General features: G+C 41.9%; 1 protein-coding gene across 1 annotated transcript in view; it reads right to left on the bottom strand.

Annotated features, from left to right (window-relative positions):
- The window catches only part of TMEM86A (transmembrane protein 86A), a 101,408-nt gene that overhangs the window by 14,099 nt on the left and 59,809 nt on the right, over nt 1–27,500 (bottom strand). The window contains exon 2 of the mRNA XM_053720672.1: nt 13,242–13,506. Coding sequence (XP_053576647.1) covers nt 13,242–13,506 — 265 coding nt within the window. The remainder of the gene's footprint in view (nt 1–13,241; nt 13,507–27,500) is intronic.

Here is a 27,500-nt window from a genome sequence, read left to right as displayed (position 1 = left end):
TGCTTTTAAGACCGCTGCTTGCAACTTTTTTCTACTTTACTGAGATATATATATATATATATATATGTGTGTGTGTGTATATAAATATATATAAATATATATATATATATATATATATATATATAATGAAATTTATGCTTACCTGATAAATTTGTTTCTTTTACGATACGATGAGTCCACAGATTTCATCCTTACTTATGGGATATCGCCTCCTGGTCAACAGTAGGAGGCAAAGAGCACCACAGCAGAGCTGTATATATAGCTCCTCCCTTCCCTCCCCCTCCAGTCATTCGACCGAAGTTAGGAAGAGAAAGGAAAAGCCAAGGTGCAGAGGTGACTGAAGTTTAACAAAATAAAAGACCTGTCATACAAAAACAGGGTGGGCCGTGGACTCATCGTATCGTAAAATTAACAAATTTATCAGGTAAGCATAAATTTCCTTTTCTTTTACAAGATACGATGAGTCCACGGATTTCATCCTTACTTATGGGATACAATACCAAAGCTATAGGAAACGGATGAAAGGGAGGGACAAGACAGGGAACCTAAACGGAAGGAACCACTGCTTGAATAACTTTTCTCCCAAAAACAGCCTCGGACGAAGCAAAAGTATCAAATTTGGAAAATTTGGAAAAAGTGTGAAGAGAAGACCAAGTTGCAGCTTTGCAAATCTGTTCAACAGAAGCATCATTTTTGAATGCCCACGAGTAAGCCACAGCCCTAGTGGAATGAGCCGTAATTCGATCAGGAGGCTGCTGTCCAGCAGTCTCATATGCCAAATGGATGATACTCTTCAGCCAAAAAGAAAGAGAGAGGTAGCCGTAGCTTTCTGACCCCTTTGCTTCCCAGAAAACATAACAAACAGGGAAGATTGGCGAAAATCCTTAGTTGCCTGTAAGTAAAACTTCAAGGCACGGACCACGTCCAAATTATGTAACAGTCGCTCCTTCTTAGAAGAAGGATTAGGACACAAAGAAGGAACAACAATTTCCTGATTAATATTTTTATTTGAAACAACCTTAGGAAGAAAACCAGGTTTCGTACGCAACACTACCTTATCGGAATGAATAATAAGATAAGGAGAATCACATTGTAATGCCGAAAGCTCAGAAACTCTGCGAACAGAAGAAATAGCAACCAAAAATAAAACTTTCCAAGATAATAACTTAATATCTATGGAATGCATAGGTTTAAACGGAACCCTTTGAAAAACTTTAAGAACTAAATTCAAACTCCAAGGAGGAGCAATTGGTCTAAACACAGGCCTGATTCTAGTTAGAGCCTGACAAAAAGACTGAACATCTGGAACATCTGCCAGACGCTTGTGCAACAAAATAGATAAAGCAGAAATCTGTCCCTTTAAGGAACTTGCTGACAACCCTTTCTCCAACCCATCTTGGAGAAAAGACAAAATTCTGGGAATCCTAGCCCTACTCCATGAGTAGCCCTTGGATTCACACCAATAAAGATATTTACGCCATATCTTATTGTAAATTTTCCTAGTAACAGGCTTAAGTGCCTGAATCAAAGTATCTATGACCAAATCAGAAAAACCTAGCTTAGATAAAATTAAGTGTTCAATCTGCAAGCAGTTAGTTGCAGAGAAACTAGATTCAGATGATGGAATGGTCCCTGAATGAGAAGTTCTTTCCTCAATGGAAGCTTCCACGGAGGCTGGGGAGACATGTCCACCAGATCGGCATACCAAGTCATGTGAGGCCACGCAGGGGCGATGAGTGTCACCTATGCCCTCTCCTGTTTGACTCAAGCAATCACCCGGGGAAGGAGAGCAAATGGAGGGAACACATGAGCTAGGCTGAAGGACCAAGGCACTGCCAAGGCATCTATCAGCTCGGCCTGGGGATCCCTGGACCTGGACCCGTATCTCGGAAGCTTGGCATTCTGACGAGATGCCATGAGATCCAACTCCGGCCTGCCCCATCTGAGAATCAGGTCGGCAAATATCTCCGGATGGAGTTCCCACTCTCCCGGATGAAATGTCTGTCTGCTCATAAAATCTGCTTCCCAGTTTTCCACCCCTGGGATGTAGATCGCGGACAAATGGCAAGAGTGCGACTCCGCCCACTGTATTATCCTGGTTACTTCTGTCATCGCTAAGGAACTTCTTTTTCCCCCCTGATGATTGATGTAGGCCACCGTCGTTATGTTGTCCGACTGGAATCTGATGAATTGGGCCGAAGCCAACTGAGGCCAAGCCTGAAGCGCATTGAATATTGCTCTCAATTCTAGAATATTGATGGGAAGGAGAGACTCCGCCTGAGTCCAGACCCTATGAGCCCTTAGGGAATTCCAGACTGCACCCCATCCTAACAGACTGGCATCCGTTGTCACTATCACCCATGAGGGTCTGCGAAAGCACGTACCCTGGGATAGATGATCCAGCGACAACCACCATAGAAGAGAGTCCCTTGTCTCCTGATCCAGATTTATTTGAGGAGACAAATTTGTATAATCTCCATTCCACTGTCTGAGCATGTTCAGTTGCAGAGGCCTGAGATGAAACCGAGCAAATGGAATGATGTCCATTGCCGCTACCATCAACCCAATTACCTCCATGCACTGAGCCACTGACGGCCGAGGATTGGTCTGAAGGGCTCGGCATGTGTTCAGAATCTTTAATTTTCTGACCTCCGTCAAAAATATTTTCATGGATAGAGAGTCGATTAGAGTTCCCAAGAAAGGAACCCTTGTCTGTGGAACTAGAGAACTCTTCTCCAGATTAACCTTCCACCCATGAGTCCTCAGGAAGACAGAACAATGTCGGTATGAGACTTTGTGAGCTGATAAGATGCCTGGATCAGAATATCGTCCAGATAAGGCGCCACTGCAATGCCCTGCGGTCTCAGAACCGCTAGCAGCAACCCCAGAACCTTTGTGAAAATTATGGGTGCCGTGGCTAGACCTAAAGAAAGAGCCACAAACTGAAAATGTTTGTCCAGAAAGGCAAACCTCAGGAATTTGTGATGATCTCTGTGGATAGGAACATGAATATATGCATCCTTGAGATCCACGGTAGTCATAAATTGACCCTCCTGGATCAATGGAAGAATGGTACGAATAGTTTCCATCCTGAAAGATGGAACTCTAAGAAACTTGTTTAGACTCTTGAGATCTAAGATAGGTCTGAAAGTTCCCTCTTTTTTGGGAACTACAAACAGATTTGAATAAAACCCCTGTCCTTGTTCCTGAATTGGAATGGGACAAATTACTCCCATGGAGGATAGGTCTCCTACATAGCGTAAGAACGCCTCTCTCTTTATCTGGTCTACAGACAATCGAGAAAGAAGGAATCTTCCTCTGGGAAAGAATTTCTGAATTTCAGTTTGTATCCCTGAGATACTATATCTATTGCCCAAGGATCTTGAACGTCTCTCATCCAAGCCAGGACGAAAAATGATAGTCTGCCCCCCACTAGATCCGGTCCCGGATCGGGGGCCGACCCTTCATGCTGTCTTGGTGGCAGCAACAGGTTTTTTGGGTTGTTTTCCCTTGTTCCAAGCCTGGTTGGGTCGCCATGTGGACGTGGGTTGAGAATAGCACCCCTCCTGCTTAGTGGGAGGGGAAGAGGGTGTTCCCTTGAAATTTCGAAAGGAACGAAAATTACTCTGTCGACCCCTCTGTTTGGATTTCTTATCCTGAGGGAGGAGGTGACCCTTACCTCCCGTGATGTCAGAAATAATTTCTTTCAAGTCAGGACCAAACAAGGTCTTACCCTTGTAAGGGATAGCCAAAAGCTAAGTTTTGGATGACACATCGGCAGACCAGGACTTCAGCCATAAGGCCCTACATGCTAAGATTGAAAATCCTGAGCTCTTAGCCGCAAATTTAGTAATTTGCAGCAAAGCGTCTGTCACAAAAGAATTAGCCAGCTTAAGGGCTTTTATTCTGTCCTGTATCTCTTAAAAAAGGAGTCTCAGTTTTAAGAGATTCCTCCAGAGTATCAAACCAATAAGCAGCCGTTGTGGTAACCGTGACAATGCAGGCTGCCGGTTGTAAAAGTAACCCTTGATGAACATAAAGTTTCTTATGAAGACCCTCTAATTTCTTATCCATAGGGTCCTTAAAAGCACAACTATCCTCAATAGGGATAGTAGTTTGTTTAGCCAAAGTGGAAATAGCACCTTCCAAATTAGGTACCGTCTGCCGAGAATTCCTGATAGAATCCGCTATGGCATACATCTTCCTGAAAACGGGAGGAGAAAATGGTATACCCGGTCTCTCCCATTCCTTAGCAATAATTTCCGAAGTTCTTTTGGGAACTGGAAAAACATCTGAATAAGTAGGGACTTCTAGATATCTGTCCAACTTACTAAATTTTTCTGGAGGGACCACGATTGAATCGCAGTCGTCCAGAGTCACCAAAACCTCCTTCAATAACAGGCGGAGGTGTTCCAGTTTAAGTAAGACATTACTTCTGAATCCGTCGGTAGCAGGGCGCTATCTGATTCAGAAAGCTCACCTTCAGATAGGGGCTCCAATTCTGATCCCTGTAAAGGCATTTCTGACCTCGCAATTAAAGCATCCGAAGTCGTATTAGCCACAAGGTCGTCCTTCCTCCTGCGTTTGCCTTGCAGTACGGGAAAGGCAGACAATGCTTCAGAAAGTGTAGAGGACATAACAGCTGCTATGTCCTTTAGAGTAAATGCAGGTGAAACTGCAGAGGTACTGGACTGTGTCTGGGTAGGCGTTAAGGACTGTGACGCTTGGGGAGAAAGATGTGGCATACTCTGATTCTCATCGTTAGAACCTTGAGAAGCATCTGCCTTATTTAAATCTATATCAAAAAACATTTGCTCCCTAAACTGTAAAGCCCTCTCAGTACACAAGGGGCAAAAGGTAACGGGAGGTTCCACATTTGCATTCAAACATAATGAACATGTAACATTTATATCCATGTTAGTATAAATAAAAAACAGACTTGGTCTTGCCTTGCATAAACAGCTCTGAATAAAGTGAGCAGCTGTACTTTTAACAATTGATCATCAAAATGACAGATGATGCCCAAAATTAAATTAAACTGAAGACATCAGAGGGAAATAAAAAATACGATCAAGTAATATTACTTTTAAAAAACCGGATCTTTAAACTAGCCTCTGCTGCCTCAACAGGTCTGCTGAGGCGCCTACCTGCCCCCTCAATGTTCACTCCGCTCCCAACAAACTCTGCCTATGACCGCTTGCTCTTATAACCTAAAACCATGCGGTCCCGGCAATCAGTGAAGGTTCTGATCACCTCACGCACGCTGCGTATGACAGAGTATGGCTGCACGGCTACTATAGCGCGGGAGAAAAACTCCGCCCTTCTTGGGCGTCAACCACTCCTAGCGTCTAACAAATTCTCAACATCGTGAGCCATATGTCGCTGCAAGCGCAGCTGTAAAAATTACATGCGGTCTCTCACCCACGCTTCCCATGACTTCTCTGGCCAAAATTTATATTTGTTCCACCAAGCATGCAAAATAAACACACACCGGAGACCTGCTCCGTTTTTAGGGACATCCATTATTAACCCCAGCATCAGCGCAAAGTCCATAGCGCTCCCACATATCACCTAAATGTGTTCTGAGCATTCCTGTTATCCTCCCCCACCACTTCTGTACCTTCTTGCCATTCTGTGGAGACATGTAGGGCCATAGTTAGAATTGCTAAGACCATATTAAGAAGGGCAGCATACAGTATGGGAGGCACAGTGAGAAATTAATCCCACAAGTTCCCAATGCTTTAAAGCCACCTGTAGCTCTGCTAACAAGAGGCTGACCAGGTCCTGGCTACACCCTGAAATAAAATAGTACTCACTGGCACCATTTAAAAATAAAAAAGTGGAGTGGGTGTGGTTGGGATGGTGTGACGTGGACATGGCCGTGCGTGATGTGTGCAGGGCCGGGCGTGACGAGGGCGGGGCCATGCATGACATGGGTGGGGCTGGGCGGGGCCAGCTGCTAAGAGACAGAGAGCTCTAAAGAGGGGGGATAGAGAGAGCAGAAGAGGGGGGATAGAGAGAGGGGGAGAGAGACAGCAAAAGAGAGAGGGGGAGAGAGACAGCAAAAGAGAGAGGGGGAGAGAGACAGCACAAAAGAAAGGGGGGGAGAGAGACAGCACAAAAGAGAGGGGGGAGAGAGACAGCACAAAAGAGAGGGGGGGGGAGAAAGACAGCAAAAAAGAGGGGGAGGGAGAGAGACAGCAAAAAAGAGGGGGAGGGAGAGAGACAGCAAAAAAGAGGGGGAGAGTGCACAAAAGAGAGGAGGGAGAGTGCACAAAAGAGAAGGGGGAGAGTGCACAAAAGAGAGGGGGAGAGAGCGCAAAAGAGAGGAGGAGAGAGCGCAAGAGAGGAGGAGAGAGCGCAAAAGAGGGGGGAGGGCGAGCGCAAAAGAGAGGGGGGAAAGAGAGCGCACAAAAGAGAGGGGGGAGAGAGAGCGCACAAAAGAGAGGGGGGAGAGAGAGCGCGCAAAAGAGAGGGGGAGAGAGAGCGCGCAAAAGAGAGGGGGGAGAGAGAGCGCAAAAGAGAGGGGGAGAGAGAGCGCAAAAGAGAGGGGGAGAGAGAGCACAAAAGAGAGGAAGGAGAGAGAGAGAGCAAAAGAGAGGGGGGGGGAGAGAGAGAGAGAGCAAAAGAGAGGGGGGAGAGAGATCAAAAGAGAGGGGGGAGATAGAGCAAAAGAGAGGGGGGAGAGAGAGCAAAAGAGAGGGGGGGGAGAGAGAGCAAAAGAGAGGGGGGAGAGAGAGAGAGCAAAAGAGAGGGGGGAGAGAGAGAGAGCAAAAGAGAGGGGGGAGAGAGAGAGAGCAAAAGAGAGGGGGATAGAGAGAGCAAAAGAGAGGGGGAGAGAGAGAGCAAAAGAGAGGGGGAGAGAGAGAGCAAAAGAGGGGGGAGAGAGAGAGAGCAAAAGAGGGGGGGAGAGAGAGAGCAAATGAGAGGGGGGAGAGAGAGCAAAAGAGAGGGGGAGAGAGAGCAAGAGAGAGGGGGGAGAGAGAGAGCAAAAGAGAGGGGGGAGATAGACAGCAAAAGAGAGGGGGGAGATTGCACAAAAGAGAGGGGGGAGAGTGCACAAAAGAGGAGGGAGAGAGCGCAAAAGAGAGGGGGAGAGCGCGCAAAAGAGAGGGGGAGAGAGCGCAAAAGAGAGGGGGAGAGCGCAAAAGAGAGGGGAGAGAGAGAGAGCAAAAGAGAGGGGGGAGAGAGCAAAAGAGGGGGGAGAGCAAAAGAGAGGGGGGAGAGAGAGCAAAAGAGGGGGGGAGAGACATAGCAAAAGAGAGGGGGGGAGAGAGAGCAAAAGAGAGGGGGAAGAGAGAGCAAAAGAGAGGGGGGGAGAGAGAGCAAAGAGAGGGGGAGAAAGCAAAAGAGAGGGGGAGAGAGAGAGCAAAAGAGAGGGGGAGAGAGAACAAAAGAGAGGGGGGAGAGAGCAAAAGAGAGGGGGGGAGAGAGAGCAAAAGAGAGGGGGGGAGAGAGAGCAAAAGAGAGGGGGGAGAGAGAGCAAAAGAGAGGGGGGGGAGAGAGAGCAAAAGAGAGGGGGGGAGAGAGAGAGAGAGAGAGAGAGAGAGAGAGAGAGTAAAAGAGAGGGGGGAGAGTAAAAGAGATTGGGAGAGAGTAAAAGAGAGGGGAGAGAGTAAAAGAGAGGGGAGAGAGAGAGAGAGAGAGAGCAAAAGAGAGGGGAGAAAGAGAGAGCAAAAGAGAGGGGAGAAAGAGAGAGCAAAAGAGAGGGGGGATAGAGAGAGAGCAAGGGGTGGGACCGCTGTACTGCAAAAAATGGCCCGTGTACACGGGCTTTAGGACTAGTATTAATATAACTGAGATAAGGGGGCAGTCTGCAGAGGCTTAGATAATCACAAAGGTAAAAAGTGTATTAATATAACTGAGATAAGGGGCAGTCTGCAGAGGCTTAGATACAAGGTAATCACAGAGGTAAAAAGTATATTTCTATAACTGTGTTGGTTATGCAAAACTGGGGAATGGTAAATAACAATATTTATGCTTACCTGATAAATTTATTTCTCTTGTGGTGTATCCAGTCCACGGATTCATCCATTACTTGTGGGATATTCTCCTTCCCAACAGGAAGCTGCAAGAGGATCACCCACAGCAGAGCTGTCTATATAGTTCCCCCCTAACTGCCACCTCCCAGTCATTCGACTGAAGACAAGCAAGAGAAAGGAGAAACTATAGGGTGCAGTGGTGACTGTAGTTTAAAAATAAAAAACACCTGCCTTAAAATGAAAGGACGGGCCGTGGACTGGATACACCACAAGAGAAATAAATGTATCAGGTAAGCATAAATTTTGTTTTCTCTTGTAAGGTGTATCCAGTCCACGGATTCATCCATTACTTGTGGGATACCAATACCAAAGCTATAGGACACGGATGAAGGGAGGGACAAGGCAGGCGCTTAAACGGAAGGCACCACTGCCTGTAAGACCTTTCTCCCAAAAATAGCCTCTGAAGAAGCAAAAGTATCAAATTTGTAGAATTTAGAAAAAAGTATGAAGCGAAGACCAAGTCGCGCCTTAAAAATCTGTTCAACAGAAGCCTCATTTTTAAAAACCCATGTGGAAGCCACCGCTCTAGTGGAATGAGCTGTAATTCTTTCAGGAGGCTGCTGGCCAGCAGTCTCATAAGCTAAGCGGATTATACTTCTTAACCAAAAAGAAAGAGAAGTTGCTGAAGCCTTTTGGCCTTTCCTCTGTCCAGAGTAGACAACAAACAATGCAGATGTTTGACGAAAATCTTTAGTAGCTTGTAAATAAAGCACGAACCACGTCAAGATTGTGTAATAGACGTTCCTTCTTTGAAGAAGGATTAGGACACAGTGACGGAACAACAATCTCCTGATTGATATTCTTATTAGATACCACCTTAGGAAGAAACCCAGGTTTGGTACGCAAAACTACCTTATCTGTATGGAAGATCAGATAAGGGGAATCACACTGTAAGGCAGATAACTCTGAAACTTCGAGCCGAAGAGATAGCTACCAAAAACAGAACTTTACAAGATAGAAGTTTGATATCTATGGAATGCAGAGGTTCAAACGGAACCCCTTGAAGAACTTTAAGAACTAAATTTAAACTCCATGGCGGAGCAACAGGTTTAAACACAGGCTTGATTCTAACTAAAGCCTGACAAAACGCCTGAATGTCTGGAACATCCGCCAGACGCTTGTGCAAAAGAATAGACAGAGCAGAAAGTGTTGAAGGGACATTCAACACTGCCCACAACATTAATCTATGTTTCAAAACTAAATAAAAAGATCAAGCTCCAAGGTGCCCCCTTTCTCTTACTTACCGCCTTCACTGTTGAATCGTCATTGTTATCTTCCAAATTGGTGTCCTAACATGTCTTCCTAACTCCCCCCACCGTGACGTCTTCGCCTTCTTTCTCAAACTAGCAGCCAATGAGAGCCCATTCCCCGGACTGAAATCCAAGCGCGTTCACGGTCGTTAGCGCATGCGCAATATACTAGGAACACTAAAAGCGGAACGAAAATAATCCAAGTTGTTTCCGTTCTGCTTATATTACGTAATGGAGTACTATAAGTAAGATAATCGGAACGGAAACAACTTGGGTTATTATGGTTCCGCTTTTAATGTTCCTATTGTATCGCGCATGCGCTAACGCCCGTGAACGCGCTGGGATTGAAGTAGGAGAAATGGGATATAACTGCCGGCTAGTTTGAAGAAGACGACCTATACGTCACAGTGGGGGGAGTTAAGCAGCCATATTAGGAGACAAATTTTGAAGTTATCAATGAGGATTGAACAGTGAAGGCAGTAAGTAAGAGAAAGGGGGAACGTTGAAGCTTGCTCTTTATACTTAGTTTAGAAACATAGATTATTGTTGTGGGCAGTGTTGAATGTCCCTTTAAGGAACTAGCTGACAATCCCTTCTCCAATCCTTCTTGGAGAAAAGATAATATCCTGGGAATCCTGACTTTACTCCATGAGTAACCCTTGGATTCACACCAATGAAGATATTTACACCATATCTTATGATAGATTTTCCTGGTGACAGGCTTTCGAGCCTGAATTAAGGTATCAATGACCGACTCGGAAAAACCACGCTTTGATAAAATCAAGCGTTCAATCTCCAAGCAGTCAGACGCAGAGGAATTAGATTTGGATGTTTGAAGGGACGTTGAAGTAGAAGGTCCTGCCTCAGCGGCAGAGTCCATGGTGGAAAGGATGACATGTCCACCAGATCTGCATACCAAGTCCTGCGTGGCCACGCAGGAGCTATCAAAATCACCGAAGCTCTCTCCTGCTTGATCTTGGCAATCAGACGAGGGAGCAGAGGAAATGGTGGAAACACATAAGCCAGGCTGAAGGACCAGGGCGCTGCTAGAGCATCTATCAGCGCTGCCTGGGGATCCCTTGACCTGGACCCGTAACAAGGAAGTTTGGCGTTCTGATGAGACACCATGAGATCCAGTTCTGGTTTGCCCCATAGTTGAATCAGCTGGGCAAATACCTCCGGATGGAGCTCCCACTCCCCCGGATGAAAAGTCTGCCGACTTAGAAAATCCACTTCCCAGTTCTCTACTCCTGGGATATGGATAGCTGAGAGATGGCAAGAGTGAACCTCTGCCCATAGAATTATCTTTGAAACCTCCAACATTGCCAGGGGGCTCCTTGTTCCCCCCTGATGGTTGATATAGGCTACAGTCGTGATGTTGTCTGACTGAAATCTGATGAACCTGACCGCAGCTAGCTGAGGCCAAGCCTGAGGAGCATTGAATATCGCTCTTAGTTCCAGAATGTTTATCGGAAGGAGTGCCTCCTCCTGAGTCCACGAGCCCTGAGCCTTCAGGGAGTTCCAGACTGCACCCCAGCCCAGAAGGCTGGCATCTGTCGTTACTATAGTCCAATCTGGCTTGCGGAAGCTCATCCCCTTGGACAGATGGACCTGACATAGCCACCAGAAAAGAGAATCCCTGGTTTCTTGATCCAGATTTAGTAGAGGGGACAAATCTGTGTAATCCCCATTCCACTGACTGAGCATGCAAAGTTGCAGCGGTCTGAGATGTAGGTGAGCAAACGGTACTATGTCCATTGCCGCTACCATTAAACCGATTACTTCCATACACTGAGCCACTGAAGAACGAGAAGTGGAATAAAGAACACGGCAAGAGTCTAGAAGTTTTGACAATCTGGCCTTAGTTAGGTAAATCTTAATTTCTACCGAATCTATCAGAGTCCCTAAGAATGAAACTTTTGTTAGAGGTGATAGAGAACTCTTTTCTTCATTCACCTTCCACCCATAGGTCCTCAGAAATGCCAGAACAATGTCCGTATGGGACCTGGCGATTTGAAAAGTCGACGCCTGTATCAGAATGTCGTCTAAGTAAGGGGCTACTGCTATACCCCGCGGCCTTAGGACCGCTAGGAGGGACCCTAGAACAAAGTTTTATCACCATTTGTAGTAAACGTTTATATACATCAAGCAAACGTTATATCTATTAAGTAATGAGAGTAAATAACAAAAATATTACCCTTTACAGCAAGCATGATACCAGTCGTTATTAAATCACTGTAATCAGGCTTACCTTAAATAAATCAGGTACTGTCAGCATTTTCTAGCTTATCATCTCTCTAGAAACATTTTAAACTGCACATACCTCAGAGCAGGAAACCCTGCACGCTATTCCCCCAGCTGAAGTTACCCATCTCTTCAGTTATGTGTGAGAACAGCAGTGGACCTTAGTTACAAACTGCTAAGATTCTAAAACTTGAGGCAGACTCTTCTTCACCTTTCTGCCTGAAGCCAAAATAGTACAACTCCGGTACCATTTGAAAATAAATAACTTTTGATTAAACTACATTAATTCACCACATCTCTCTAGCTACTTCCCTTGTCGAGAGCTGCAAGAGAATGACTGGGAGGTGGCAGTTAGGGGAGGAGCTATATAGACAGCTCTGCTGTGGGTGATCCTCTTGCAGCTTCCTGTTGGGAAGGAGAATATCCCACAAGTAATGGATGAATCCGTGGACTGGATACACCTTACAAGAGAAAAAGGGATTATCTATATTTTTAAACAATAATGTGTTTGGTGTTTACTATCCTTTTAAATGCACACTGTGTGGCAGTGTAAACTCCCAAGACAGGTAACAAGAGGAATATTGTCTATATATATATATATATATATATATATATATATATATATATATATATATATATATATATATATATATATATATATATATATATATATATATATATATATACACATATCACTATATATAGGTATATAGATATATGATAATATTTATTAATAAATACTTATTCCCTTATGTAAAAAACATTGGAATGTGAACAATTTAGAGTACAAACACAGTTAAACACTTTATTAAATATGAATATTTGCATAAATATGATTTTTCATGTTTTCAGCAACTTGACTTCAAAGGGCTCCAATGCATATATATATATATATATATATATATATATATATATATTTGTACACATGTTTTTATGTGTTTATGTGTATATATATCTGTAAATAAATATATACACATATAAATACGTGTGTATATATATATATATATATATATATATATATATACACACAGACACACATTTAGACTAATATATGTATGTACTTCTATGTTAAAGCCTTATGCAGTCCTTTTTTTTCCCCAAACATCTGAGAACTCATGTCTTCGAGCCCTTATAACTCTTTTATGCAATATTTTTTTTAAATATGTTTGTATTAGACGTTATTATGAAAATAACTACTCTACAATGTATTTTTGATGTATTTGAGCAACTGTGTAGTTGAGCGTAACAGTTAACCATAGCTCTTAAGTCACATGAACCCGGCACATATTAAATTTAATTGCGCTCAAGCGAACGCACTTACTTTCAACCTGTAATACACGTGCTATTTCTGGCGGGCGCAAACACCAGTGATAAATCCCTTATTGCTCACGTGTAGCAGTTGGCGCGCCACTTGTAATCTAGCCCTAAATATGAAAAAAAGACAAAATGGTTCCCAAACATCTTGTAGAGTTATTGATATAAGAGCGCAAACAGCAAAGACCACATACGTTTCTATTAAATAATTAATTTGGGTGATATCGATTAAGATGATGGTGCAATACATTATCAACTGCAGAACATTTTAGATATGTGTTTTATTTATAGCCTGATTTTTGTTATGTGTTCTTGAAAATAAATCCTTGGGTTTAATTTTTCATCTATGAGGGCAAACACTGATGCATAATGGTTACCCTTCTTCACTTACCGTGTACAAAGTATCCCTGTTCTTGCCAAATGAGGAAAGCATCACCGACAGCTGAGAATATTAAACCAGCAAAAATCCTCTTGGCACCGCGATGGCTGACTAGGAAATTGACCCCATGTGCTAAGAGGAAAACCCAAAGACAGAAAATAGGCAGACACTTGATGAGAGCACTAAACCAAGACGGGCTTGACGTTGGCAACCACAAGACAAAATAAACACAGGTGGCTTTGAGAAATGGAACAAGCTTTGGACCTTCACACTTGACCTGTAGAAAAAGAGAAATCAAATTAGGGAGATGTGAACTTTAACACTTTTGTTGCTAAGCCTTTGTTCACTCCAGTGCTGAGTCAATTTTGAGTTCTTTTTTACCTACATTTAAACCCTATTGTAAGTCAAGTTTCAGTGAGTGGCCAACACAAACTATATATTGTTGTTTTTTTTTCAACAGGCCAAGCAGATTCACAATATGCCATTATTCTATTTATAATTCATGGCATGTGAGATAGCTGTGTCAAAAATTGTAAAAACATCATGGTCTTACTGGTAGCCATCTTGCCTGGGAAATCATCCACAATCAGAACACACTTAATAATATTTCCTATCATCTAGTCCCTTATGGAGATTTAATAAACACGTGATCAGTGAATACCGTACATCACACAATAGAAATATACCTGTCATTTATTATGTCTGCCTGTTTTTTCCACTGTATGGCTGACTATATCAATGCAAGTCTATGTTTCATTTCTTTAAAAATAAAAAAAATAAAATATTAAAATAAACAAAAACCTGTAGAAAACAAAAAAAACTATAATTTTTGCTTAGATTTTTAGTAAATAATATTGAAAATGGCCAAGTGACCAACGCTGTTACGGTGATCAAATTACTTAATTGTTATCAAGGGTAGCCACATGTGAAGCCCATACAGGCTTTAGGGGTTATAATATAGACTAGAGAGGCACATGTGAAGCCCATACAGGCTTTAGGGGTTATAATATAGACTAGAGAGGCACATGTGAAGCCCATACAGGCTTTAAGGGGTTATAATATAGAATAGAGAGGCACATGTGAAGCCCATACGGGCTTTAGGGGTTATAATATAGACTAGAGAGGCACATGTGAAGCCCATACAGGCTTTAGGGGGTTATAATATAGACTAGAGAGGCACATGTGAAGCCAAAATTTAAAGACAGTCCAGCACTCACTGTTCATATCTTGGGTGCAAGCTGTAATAGGGCACTGCACAATCCCTATGTCAATATCCAATAGTAAAAAACAAACAGCAGCACTCCACAGGAATAATAATAACCAGTTCTTTTATTGCAGAATAAGCACAACTGAAGCAGCGACGTTTCGGACTACATGTCCTTAATCATGCTAGGTTTGTAGTCCGAAACGTGGCTGCTTCAGTTGTGCTTATGCTGCAATAAAAGAACTAGTAATTATTATTCCTGTGGAGTGCTGCTGTTTGTTTTTTACTATTGAACATATGAAGCCCATACAGGCTTTAGGGGTTATAATATAGACTAGAGAGGCACATGTGAAGCCTTATACAGGCTTTAGGGGTTATAATATAGACTAGAGAGGCACATGTGAAGCCTTATACAGGCTTTAGGGGGTTATAATATAGACTAGAGAGGCACATGTGAAGCCCATACAGGCTTTAGGGGGTTATAAAATAGACTAGAGAGGCACATGTGAAGCCCATACAGGATTTAGGTGGATATAATATAGACTAGAGAGGCACATGTGAAGCCCATATAGGCTTTAAAGGGTTATCATATAGACTAGAGAGGCACATGTGAAGCCCATACAGGCTTTAGGAGTTATAATATATACTAGAGAGGCACATGTGAAGCCTTTTACAGGCTTTAGGGGTTATAATATAGACTAGAGAGGCACATGTGAAGCCCATACAGGCTTTAGGGGGTTATAAAATAGACTAGAGAGGCACATGTGAAGCCCATACAGGATTTAGGTGGATATAATATAGACTAGAGAGGCACATGTGAAGCCCATATAGGCTTTAAAGGGTTATCATATAGACTAGAGAGGCACATGTGAAGCCCATACAGGCTTTAGGAGTTATAATATATACTAGAGAGGCACATGTGAAGCCTTTTACAGGCTTTAGGGGTTATAATATAGACTAGAGAGGCACATGTGAAGCCCATACAGGCTTTAAGGGTTATAATATTGACTAGAGAGGCACATGTGAAGCCCATACAGGCATTAGGGGGTTATAATATAGACAAGAGAGGCACATGTGAAGCCTTATACAGGCTTTAGGGGGTTATAATATAGACTAGAGAGGCACATGTGAAGCCTTATACAGGCTTTAGGGGGTTATAATATAGACTAGAGAGGCCCCATTGCACAGTACAGAAATAAAAGCACTTTTTTTCTTGCAAAGTGTTCAATGTTACCACAGGGATCCCCTGAATACACAGACTAAATTATTGGGTTTTGGGGGGTTTTTGAGAGAGGGAGTTGTCTACTAAAAATAAACTTTATTAGGGGTTTCTAGACATAACAGATTTTTTTTTTTATTACACATATAATGACCTATTCCCAAACAAATCTCCATGTGTTTTCTTAGTTTATTTTTAAAAATCTGTTTTCTAGTACTGATCCAAGACTACCATTCTCTTTCAAATGAGGGGTCTTGGAGGTTTGTAGCCACTAAGGGAGCTGAGATTGAGGGGTTTGAAGAACCTCCCCCCATCCAGCTCCCTTGCAGCTACAGTAAGCTTCCTGGTTCTGCCACCATTGTGACATCACCACATGCGTACATGGTGATGTCACCAGCAGTAGGCCACCAACGATTCCCAGCCTGTAATGCAAGGGATCGCCGAAAACAGGATTTGATCAGCGATTCGCCCTGCATCACGAAAATGACTCATTAGGCACCCACAGGCCACAATGTAAGCGGTTAAGAAAAAAATATATATATATCCATCTGAAATCAAAGGTATTTGTTTAGCAAACAAACATAATAATAATTAAATCAACACCTTCAGCCTTGCCATAAGGTCACTTGATAACTATAGAAATCACCTGGTTCCCATTCATAAGAAACATTATTATTATTCTTTTTTTATAAAGCGCCAACAGATTCTGCAGCGCTGTCCATGGGTAACAAAGATAAAAGGACAGTACAATATGAGACACCAGACAAAATTTAACAAACAAATACAGGGGGAATTGGGAGCCCTGTTCCCGTGGGAACTTACTGTCTAAATGGGTAGGAGGGTGAAAAACAGGAGGTGGGGATGCAAAGGTGGGAATGATGTTAGTGTGGAGTTGGATGAGGGCAACAATTAGGCAAGTGGAATTCATTAGTTACTGATTTGGTGATAGGCTTCATTGAAACAAGAAGGTCTTTAGGGAGCGTTTAAAGGAGGAGAGGTTGGGGGAAAGTCTGACAGCTTGAGGAAGTGCGTTCCAGAGGGTTGGTGCACACGAGAGAAGTCCTGTAGTCTAGCATGGGAGGAGGTGATGGTAGAAGAGGCAAGGAGTAGATCGTTGTTGGATCTTAGGGGACGGGCTGGAGATTATTTGTTGATGAGGGAGGACAGGTAGGGGGGGGCTGCATTGGTAAGGGCTTTGTTGGTCAGAGTGAGAATTTTGAATTTAATTCTGCTGTGAATAGGGACCCAGTGAAGGGACTCACAGAAGAGTGTATTGGATACAGAGCGTTGGGAGAGGTAGATTAGCCTAGCAGAGGCATTTAGGATAGTGGGGAGGCAGGAGAGAGGAAGGCCAGTTAGTAGGTTGTTACAGTTGCCAAGCCGGGAAATTACTAGGGAATGAATTAGCTGTTTAGGAGTTTCAGCACTCAGAAAAGGACACATTTTGGAGATATTGCGTAGGTGGTTGCAACAAGATGAAGAGAGCGATTGGATGTGGGGTATGGAGGACAGATTGGAGTCAAGTGTAACTCCTAGGCAGCAGACTTGGGGTGATGGGGAGATAGTGGTGTCACCAACAGTGATAGTAATGTTAGAAACTGGAGTAGAATTAGATGGGGGGAGGGGGGTTTCTAGGTGGTGAGAGGCCATCCAGGAAGAAATGCCAGATAAGCCGTTACTGATGTGGGAAAGGACAGAAGGAGAGAGTGCAGGGGTGGATAGGTAGATCTGAGTATCATCAGGATAGAGGTGATAGTTGAAGCCATAGCTACTGATTAGTTTACCCAGTATAAATAGAGAAGAGTAGAGGGCTTAGAACAGAGCTTTGAGGTACTCCAACAGACAGAGGCAATGGAGACAAGTCACCAGCAAATGAGACAGAAAAGGACCTATTAGAGAGATGAGTGGATCCAGGAGAGGGCAATGTCACAGAGCCCAAGGGAGCTGAGAGTCCGTAGGAGGAGGGGATGGTCAACAGTCTCAAAGGCAGCAGACAGGTCAAGTAAGATAAGTATAGAATAGTGGCCATTGTTTTTAGCAGAAAGAAGATTGTTAGTAACCTTGAGGAGTGCAGTCTCAGTTGAGTGTTGCAAGCCAGATTGCAAGGAGTCAAGAAATTAGTTGGAGGATAGGAAGTGGGTTAGGCGATCAAAAACTAGTTTTTCCAGGACTTTTGAAGCTAGCGGAAGCAGTGATATAGGGGGGTAGTTTGCAGGAGAATTGGGGTCGAGGGGGGGTTTTTTGAGGATGGGGCGACCTTTGCATGTTTGAAAGATGATGGAAATGAACCAGTAGTAAGGGATCGGTTGAATATGTGAGTAAGAGCTGGGGTGAGGGTAGAATACAGGAATTAGATGTGAAGGGATAGGGTCAAGTGGGCAGGTAGTGAGGTGTGAGGAAGATATTAGGGAACTTACTTTATTCTCAGTGGTTGGGGGAAGGTACTGAGAGTGGTGGAGGGGGTGACCGGGGCGGAAAAAAAGACTCCACAGTTTTTGGTGGGAAATCCCATTTTTTAAGAGTAATTAAAATGCATAGAAAGAGCATTAGTTTTTTTATATACTTTTTTCTGTTTGTTTACCCAATCAGATTGGCAGGAAAAAAAACAGATTGTCCTGTAAGATTTTATTTGTAATTCTGTTGGTGTAACTAATTTATGATGGATTGGAATGGCATAGAAAATTGAGCCAAAACCACTTAAACTAAATTCAGGAGGTAGTGGTGCAAACATGAATCCACAAATAAATGAAAGCTTCTGTCAAATGTAGACATCAATTAAATAGTCAATGGTGAATAATGACTAGCTGCACAAAATACAGTGCAGACCTGACTTTGTGTTCCTTTTTCAGGCTTTATATAAACACGCACACGACCCTTCATTAAAAGAGGTCCCATTGATAAATTAATTTTATCATTGTAAAAAAATAACATTATATAATGTTGCTACTATAAAATGCCTGTCATGGCAACAGTGATTATATTTTCTAAGAAGGAAGTAATAAAAAACAAAAATCTAGCGTTCATATTGCCTTATCAAAGAAGTCAAGGCTTAAAGGGACATTATACCCAAATGTTGAAGCACTTAAAAGTGATGCAGCATAGCTGTAAAAAGCTTACTAGAAAATATCACCTGAACATCTCTATGTAAAAAAGGAAGATATTTTCCTCAGTAGCCACATTCCATTGTAGAGGGACTTTAAGCAGCCAATCAAAATGCTAGTCCTGGGACTTGCAACGGAGTGTGCATCTGGAATGTGCAGGCACAGTCATGTTATTTTCCTCCTCATTTTAAAAAGTTTACTATGAAATCTTACAAGTCCAGAGACAGAACTTTTTTTCACTTTCTGCGATGACATCTCAGATCACTCTATGTTCTGCCTTGGGGCTTACAAAATTTCAGTGAGTTTTCACACGATTACAGTAACGTGTGATATAAGAACTTTTCAGGTAAAATATTTTTTTTACAGAGATGTTCAGCTGATATTTTCTTGTCAGTTTTTTTACAGTTATACTGTATCACTTTTAAGGGATTTAGTATATAGATGTTATGTCCCTTTAACTGTCCTCAGTATATTCATATAGTTAATACAGAAATTGTTGAAAGTCTTAGATGAAGACAGACAGACAGACGATAGATAGATCATAGGAAGTTCATATAGAATTTGAGGTTTCTTACAGTGTGCTTTCCAGCCATCAATCAGTAGTGTATTAATAACTTCCTAACACATGCTTTATTGAAGTGGGTTTTCAGTAGCAGACCCTCTGGTCAGACGTTGTCTTCCCTACCAGTTGAAACCATATTTGATGGGACAGCATATAATAAATTCACTTACCTTACCCTAATACCATAGGTTAGTAGGTTGTACTGTCTGAAAATAGTGAAAACGTGTTACCCAAAAAGGACACAAGAGCCTATGCTATTCTAGATAAGGGCCGTTTATAATAAATACTGTGACAAGTTGAGGCAACTTTATCTTGCTCATCAAACCTCAACACAAATGAAGAAAGTAAAGAAATTGTGCTTTTGATTTGCTGACACCAGTGTTGTGCTATTTACGGATTTCAAGCAGAGCCAACATAGTTCCCCATTACTGTGTTATTTTTAACCAAACCCTTTGTGCAATGACCCTTCACTTTGTTATTTTTTAAATTCTTTTCTCTTGGAATTCTAAAGCTTAACATTCTTTTCCGTCTAATCTACTTGACACTTAACCTAATACTTTTTTATATTTTGGAACTCACTAAAATGTATTTTGTTGTTTTATTATTAGTACTGTATTATTATCATCGTTATTTGTAATGTGTTTGTAGATTTTGCAGCACTATGGGTATAGAATGAAGATGAGACAGGGAATGTAGACTGGGGGACAATTCTCAATAACTCGCCGGCATGGAGATTAATCCTCTTATTTTACTGAGCACTATATTGTACAGTAAGTGCCTTCCCTACACAGATAGAATATGAGTGAATTCCTCTTAAAGTGAATGTAAAGTCAGCATGGTCTCTAAAGTTCACATTAACTTTAAAGTTAAAATAACAGCACTTTAATTCATATTTTTTTTTTAAAGATTGTAATTACCGAGTATTTTAATTTAATATCCTCGCATTCATAATTATAATCGTCCGCCCAGCATTTTTCATCATTGATTGACAGGGTAGGCTCGATCATCAGAACCAATAAATGTATTTACCACGGGGGGACCAAACCCCTTTTGCTGTCGTCACGCGTCTGTACTGCGCTTGCGTTAGACAGTTCTGACATAGATATCTGAAGCTCATGCACATTTCGCGCATGCGCAATTACAGTTATCGGACTGTGTGAGGTGTTTAGCATCGCTTGGAGCGCGCATTGCCACTACGTAAACAGCGGGTGGGACCGCTGTATACGTAGGATTGAATAAGACAAGGAAGTTGCGGGTGGGAGGAGCTGGTAATTATAAGAGACTAAATTTCATATTATAATATAAAATTTATTATACATTTTATTAAAAAATGAAAGTGGCGGTTTAATTGATATAGTGATAAGCTATTGAATGATACATTCATATCCTAAAAAATTGACATTCACTTTAATGAGATACACAAAGGCATCTTGCCAGACCAGAGAGTTTTACAGAATCAGGTCCTGGAACACAAGGATTACATAGCCCTTCTCCCTAGATATCTCACAATCTGAATCAGAATAGTTTTATTGACAAGTGTGCTTGCACACACAAGGAATTTCTCTTGGTGAATGAGCGTCCATGTTATACATACAATATCACAACAGATACATAAACAAAAAGAGATACGACGTACAATTAATAAAACAGAATCACATTTTCTGGGCGGTAGAATAGCTGTTCATAAGGTAAATGGCCTGTGGAAAAAAAGGCTGCTGCTGTGCCCAGATCTTCTAGTACTCAGGGCTTTCAGACGCCTTTCAGACGCCTTTCAGAAGACAACAATTCAAATCTGCTTTGGCCATTGTGAGAGGAGTCAATAAAGATTTTGCTAAGTCCTCTTTCTCATTCTAGTAGAGTGCAGATTCTGAAGGGGGGGGGCACCAATAAACCTCTCAGAAGCCTTATGGGATTGATTACAATATATTGGCGATTTGCTCACAAAATAGATTTTTGCTTTGCGACCCTACTTGGGTGTTGAGTTTCTCGAGTGATCACAATGCAATCGAGATTAGTACATTAAAACCCTGCAGCTGGAAATGGCCGCACTATTCTGATGCTCCGTGCTTAGTATGGCACCCAGGGGCTAAAACGCTTTCCTAAAGCCTGAATTTGAGACATGCTGCAGTGGAAGGGACAGGGCACAGAACGGTGAACAGCAGAAGGGCAATGCCGACATGTAAAACCACTTAAATCAACCTGAACAGCCTGAAAACACGCGCCCATGTTGCGCTACCTGGGAAACCCCAAACAGCCTCCTCTCACTTACAGCGCTCATCGATGCGGCAGAGGCCCAGAGCTAACAACGGATGCTGAGCATACTACAGAGGGATAGCCCGGTGAGTGACCACAACCACACTCCCCAAACAGGCCCACAAACAGTTCCGGACAGCACACAGCATAACGCCCCTGCTACTAGGGCCTAGAAACCCTGTTAGCCTTAATCCCTTGAAATGGCACAACATGGCCTAATAAAACTTGAATATGGACTGCCTTAAACTAATTAAAAGCCAATAACGGTTGATGGGAGAAGAACTACACTAATCAACAGACACAATAATGGACATTGCAAATTAATAACTTAATAAAAAAGCTGCACAGACGTTATCCAGCCTACTGGGGCCTAACCTAACTCACTGAGCAACTCCCCTGATCTGGAGTTTTATTCATCTACTTATTTTAGGCAAAGAAGCTACGTTTTTGCAAGAAGTGGATAGTGAGATTACCACAATACACAGGCCTTAATGACTCGCCTCATTCTTTATAACTCAGAAAAGCCTAGGCCTGTAACTAAAATACATAGGAGGTGCCATTTTTTTATTTCTCTCTTCTCTAAAAGACTTCCTGTTGCACACAGCAAATAACCCTTAAGAAAACATAAAGCTTCCATTATATAACTAGCAATAAGGACCTCCTGCAAAAGAAGTGCTGATCCTGCAGCTCAATAAAAGAACTTAACCCTGCAATTTGAAAACAAACAGCACTCAGTGAGCGTTTTAAGCATAATTAAGCAGCAACAAAGTTTTCTTTATTCTCTCTCTCCTTCTGCTAAGTACATCAAAAATCAACAAACACAACGCAGAAAATGACAACAAAGAGACTAAACAGATCTGAGAAGACCACTAAAACATCTAATACACCCAGTACCAAGATGAGCACATTTTTCCAAAAATTACAAACATCCCCTACTACAGAGGGAGAGGATTCACAACAATCACAAGATGAACTCTTAAATGCAGCATCCCAGGGTGAGGACTCCCCTGTTACAAGAGCTGACCTGAAAGAACTTCCCACCAGAGCTGATCTTACTAATTTCTTTCAACAAGTTAATCAGGTACTGAAAGATGGTCTCTCAGGGATTAAAAAAGAAGTAGCGGAGCTGGGTGGTAGAGTAGCCTATCTGGAAGAACAAGATGAAGAAACCACCTCTACTCTAGATCTGCTTACGAGAAAAATTGATACACAGGAATCTCAGATTGAATTCCTCACCTCTAAGCTAGAGGACTTGGACAACAGAGGGAGAAGACAGAACATACGCATAAGAGGAATATCAGAGAAAGTATCCTCAGATTTACTACAAAACTTCTTACAAAAAATCTTCAAACACCTAATGGGAGACTCCACCATGGAAGATATACCTTTAGATAGAGCTCATAGAGCTTTGAGACCGCCCCCAAGAGACGGCGAACCTCCCAGAGATGTAATCATCCGCTTCCACAAATTCACAGATAAAGAGAAAATTATGACTTCTACGAGGAAACAACAATCCTTTCAAATAGAAGGGAACAAACTTCAATTCTTTGCAGATCTGAGCCCAATCACTCTCCAGAACAGGAAAGAAGCGAGGTACCTCACAATCCACTTAAAAGAGCAAGGTCTGACCTACAGATGGGGATTTCCTTTCAGCATCAGAGTCATGAAAGACAACAGAATATACACATATAGGACCCCAGATGATTTGGAACAGTTCTGTAAATCGTTGGACATCCCTCCTCCTTCGCTCCCCACATTAGAACCCCCCCAAAACTCTACTCAAAGAAAAGATTCCACACAACCACAACCTCAAAGGCATCACTGGCAGAAAATTTCCAAGAAGAGACCAAGAGAAACATTAACAGCACAGACTGCATCAAATGATGAGCCAGATATTGACCTATAGCAGAGAATATGGGTTTAAGGAACTTTGAAGCCATTAATGACGTAATCCAGTATAATTGAGATATAACTGTATATGTCATGTCAGATCCTAGAATGATCCCTATGCTTACTGTTTATAGCTAATAATGTTTTTCTTTACAGCTAATGAGATATAAGTGTATAGGACATGCCAGATTTCTAGGTGATCCCTCTGTTTAATGTTCATAATTAACAATGTAGATTTATAATTAATGTTTTATAGTATTCCACTGCAGGACATTTGCTAATATCCCAAAATTAGAAAGCACCCCTAGGGTTGCCATCCAACCTAATTGGTTGAGTTATTTCCCCAACGACTCCCTCCTTCAGGACAGAGTCCAGTTATGGGATTATAAATCCCTGGTTTTGTATTGTTGTTTGGTTATTTGTTTTTTTCGTGTTAATGTTAACCAAGTCTCTAATGCTTTTTTCTACTTTCCAATGCTCGAGGGCCAACTGCACAGCGACTGACATACTCACTAAATTGACGGCAGACATCCCTCTCTGGTATGAAGACGAACTCCACAGGGTAAGCAAGAGACACACATGCAAGGACCACCCCACTGAGAACTGGGATAAAAATCAGCGCACGCACAATTTTGTAGTGTAATGGGGACTACACATAGGGACATCTCCTTATTATCACAAAATTGTAAAGGTCTTAACTCCCCCACTAAACGATCTATAGCTCTTAATTGGTTCAAGAGAGAGGGAGCAAACATAGTATTTGTCCAAGAGACACACTTCCTCAAAGACAAAGAACCCATCTTTAAATCCAAAGAGTTCCCATCCCTCTTCCTTCACTCACACGAGAAAAAGACGAATGGAGTGGGAATACTATTTAACAGAAATACTCCCTTTCAACTAACAGACAAATACACAGACAAGGAGGGCAGGTACATCATCCTAGTTGGAACCTTGTTCAATAATTGGGTTACCCTGGCCAACATTTACTCTCCTAATACGGGGCAGGCACAATTCATTAAAAGAGTTGGAAATAAAATACTAGAAGTACAGAAGGGGATATTAATATTGGGAGGAGATCTTAATGTTGCATTACTACCTGCAGTTGATTGTTCTCAAGGTTCTAGCTCCACCACTAAAAGTACTAGACACTCCATTAATAACACTTTAAAACAACTTACACTGATTGACATATGGCGCTTCCTACATCCGACCACACGCAACTACTCATTCTATTCCAACCCGGCAAAATCATACTCTAGAATTGATTACTGGTTTATAGAACATAAAAGTATATCATTGATTAGGGATGCAAATATACAGACAATAGCCTGGTCCGATCATGCATCTATCTCTATGAGCCTGGAATGGCCATCAGCCCCAGTGCTACCCTACCTATGGAGACTAGATGAAACGCGTCTCATAGATCCCATCACACACAAGTACTAAGTGACATCACTGAATATTTCAGGACAAATTTAAACACTTCTAGTGGGATACCCTCGGTGTGGTTAGCTCATAAAGCTTACATGAGAGGACAGTTTATGAGAGACAAAATCAATCATAGACGCAAGGCAAACGCATATTATACACAACTGCTACAAAACCTCCAAACAACGGAAATAGCCCACAAAAATAACCTATCAGAGAGGAAATCTCTTATAGACCTAAACAAAGCGAGAGACCTCTTAAAGGAATACTTAAATAAAGAAGCATGTAGAAAAGCATTATACCTACAAAAACTATACTATCAGGGAGGGAATAAGGCAGGTACACTACTGGCCAGGGCCCTACGACGCAAATCCCTCCACAACCACATCTTTAATATAACAGATAACAGAGGAGCAGAAATCGTAGAACCTACATTAATAGCACAATCTTTTAAAGATTATTACAAAGACTTATACAACCTCCCTAAGCCCATCATGACACCACAGAATAATACATTAGATCAATACCTCCAGGAATCCGACCTGACTCAGATACAACCAGATGATAGAGAAGTCTTAGAAAGCCAAATCACCCTAAAAGAAATTTTAGAAGCGATAGATAGCCTACCATCCAATAAAAGCCCAGGACCAGATGGGTTTTCTAATAAATACTATAAACAATTTAGAGATCAATTAGCACCACACTTACTAGCCCTTTTTAAACAAATTGACGAATCTGGACAGCTCCCTAAAGAATGTTTTGAAGCCCACATTACCGTCATACCTAAACCAGGCAAATCCCCTAAACTTACAAGTAATTATAGACCCATATCATTATTAAATACGGACCTTAAAATTTATACAAAAATTCTAGCCAATCGTTTAAATAAAATCTTGCCTCAAATAATTCACACAGACCAGTCTGGTTTTGTCCCAGGAAGGGAGGCGAGGGACAACACTATTAGGGTACTCCAACTAATAGAATACGCTAAAACAACCAATACTGAAATGATTATAATTTCAACTGACGCGGAAAAGGCGTTTGATCGCCTAAACTGGAACTTTCTATTCGCCACACTGGGTAAGATAGGGGTGGGAGAAAAGATGATTCGTAGGATAAAATGTTTATACCAATCCCCCTCAGCAAAAGTACGTGTTAATGGCCTGGTTTCAGACCCATTTGAAATAAGTAATGGAACGAGACAAGGATGCCCCCTCTCCCCAATCTTGTTTATCATCAGTATGGAGGTGCTAGCACAGAGAGTCCGGAATAATCCACTAATATCGGGAATTAAAATAGGTCCCTTAGACTTTAAAATATCGATGTATGCAGATGACGTCCTTTTTACTTTATCTTCCCCAGAACCTTCCACCTCCGCAGTATTACAAGAATTAAAAAGATTTGGGGAATTTTCTAACTTTTCAGTAAACAAACAGAAATCCGAAATATTAAACATCTCCCTTTCTAGAATTAAGTTTAAATCCCTGTTAGATCACTGCCCATTTAAACATCAACCAAAAGCCATTAAATATTTGGGGATCTACTTAACCCAGAACCCCAAATCCCTTCTACAATTGAACTTTAAAAACCTTATCAACTCAATCTCACACGACCTACAAACTTGGAAAGATCGCCCATTCTCATGGTGGGGAAGAATTCAAATTTTGAAAATGAATATATTACCCAGAATACTTTATGCTATTCAAGCAATACCTATAGCCCTTCCACGCCATTTATTAGATCAAACCCAAAAAATCATGAATCAGTTTGTGTGGGGGAAAATAAAGCCCAGAATCAAAAAACTAACAATGTACAGAGCCGTGAGGGAAGGAGGGTTAGGATTGCCAAACATTGAGACATATTACCAAGCTACGAGCCTTCAAAGAATAATAGACTGGCATAGAAACAAAGATAGGAAGGCGTGGATCCCAATGGACTCCCACATCTTGCATACACCCAACCCCGGGGCCTTATGTTGGATAGAAAAACAGAATAGACCACCATGGCTAAAATATTATTCTCTACTTTCACATGTCTTCGATACATGGGACGGTATTATTAAAAAATACTCAGGCATCTCCACAACGATTTCCCCTATGCTCCCCATTTCCCCAAACGCAGAACTGAAGGGAGGAATCAGATTCGACAAAACAAATTCAAATATGTGGGAGATGGGTTACACAACTCCACTTAGTTCATTGGTTAGAGATGGGAAACTTAAACAAAGGCAAGAATTAACGGACATACTAGGCGGCGCTTTTACAAACTGGTTAAAATATAACCAAATACACCACCTCATACAAACACACCCACAGAAACAACTGCTGACCAGGCACCTAACTCCATTTGAAATGACCTGTACAGCTGACCTCCCCGCACATCACACTTTATCATTAGCTAGGAAACTCTTGATCCAAGCCCAAAAAGGGGGACTACCTGACTATGTTGACCGTTGGCACAAAGATCTAGGTAGGGAACTAACAGAGACGGAGTGGGATCATATTTTTCAGAGTATCAGAAAGTCATCTTTCTCCACAAAATACTTGGAAACTAACTTTAAACTGTTAACAAGATGGTACCTCACCCCCTCAAGACTGAAGAGTATATTTCCTTC

This window comes from Bombina bombina, chromosome 7 (genome assembly GCF_027579735.1).
Source record: "Bombina bombina isolate aBomBom1 chromosome 7, aBomBom1.pri, whole genome shotgun sequence".
Classification (NCBI taxonomy): Eukaryota; Metazoa; Chordata; class Amphibia; order Anura; family Bombinatoridae; genus Bombina; species Bombina bombina.
The sequence above is the reverse complement of the archived record's forward strand: the minus strand, read 5'-3'. Positions and strand labels throughout refer to the sequence as shown.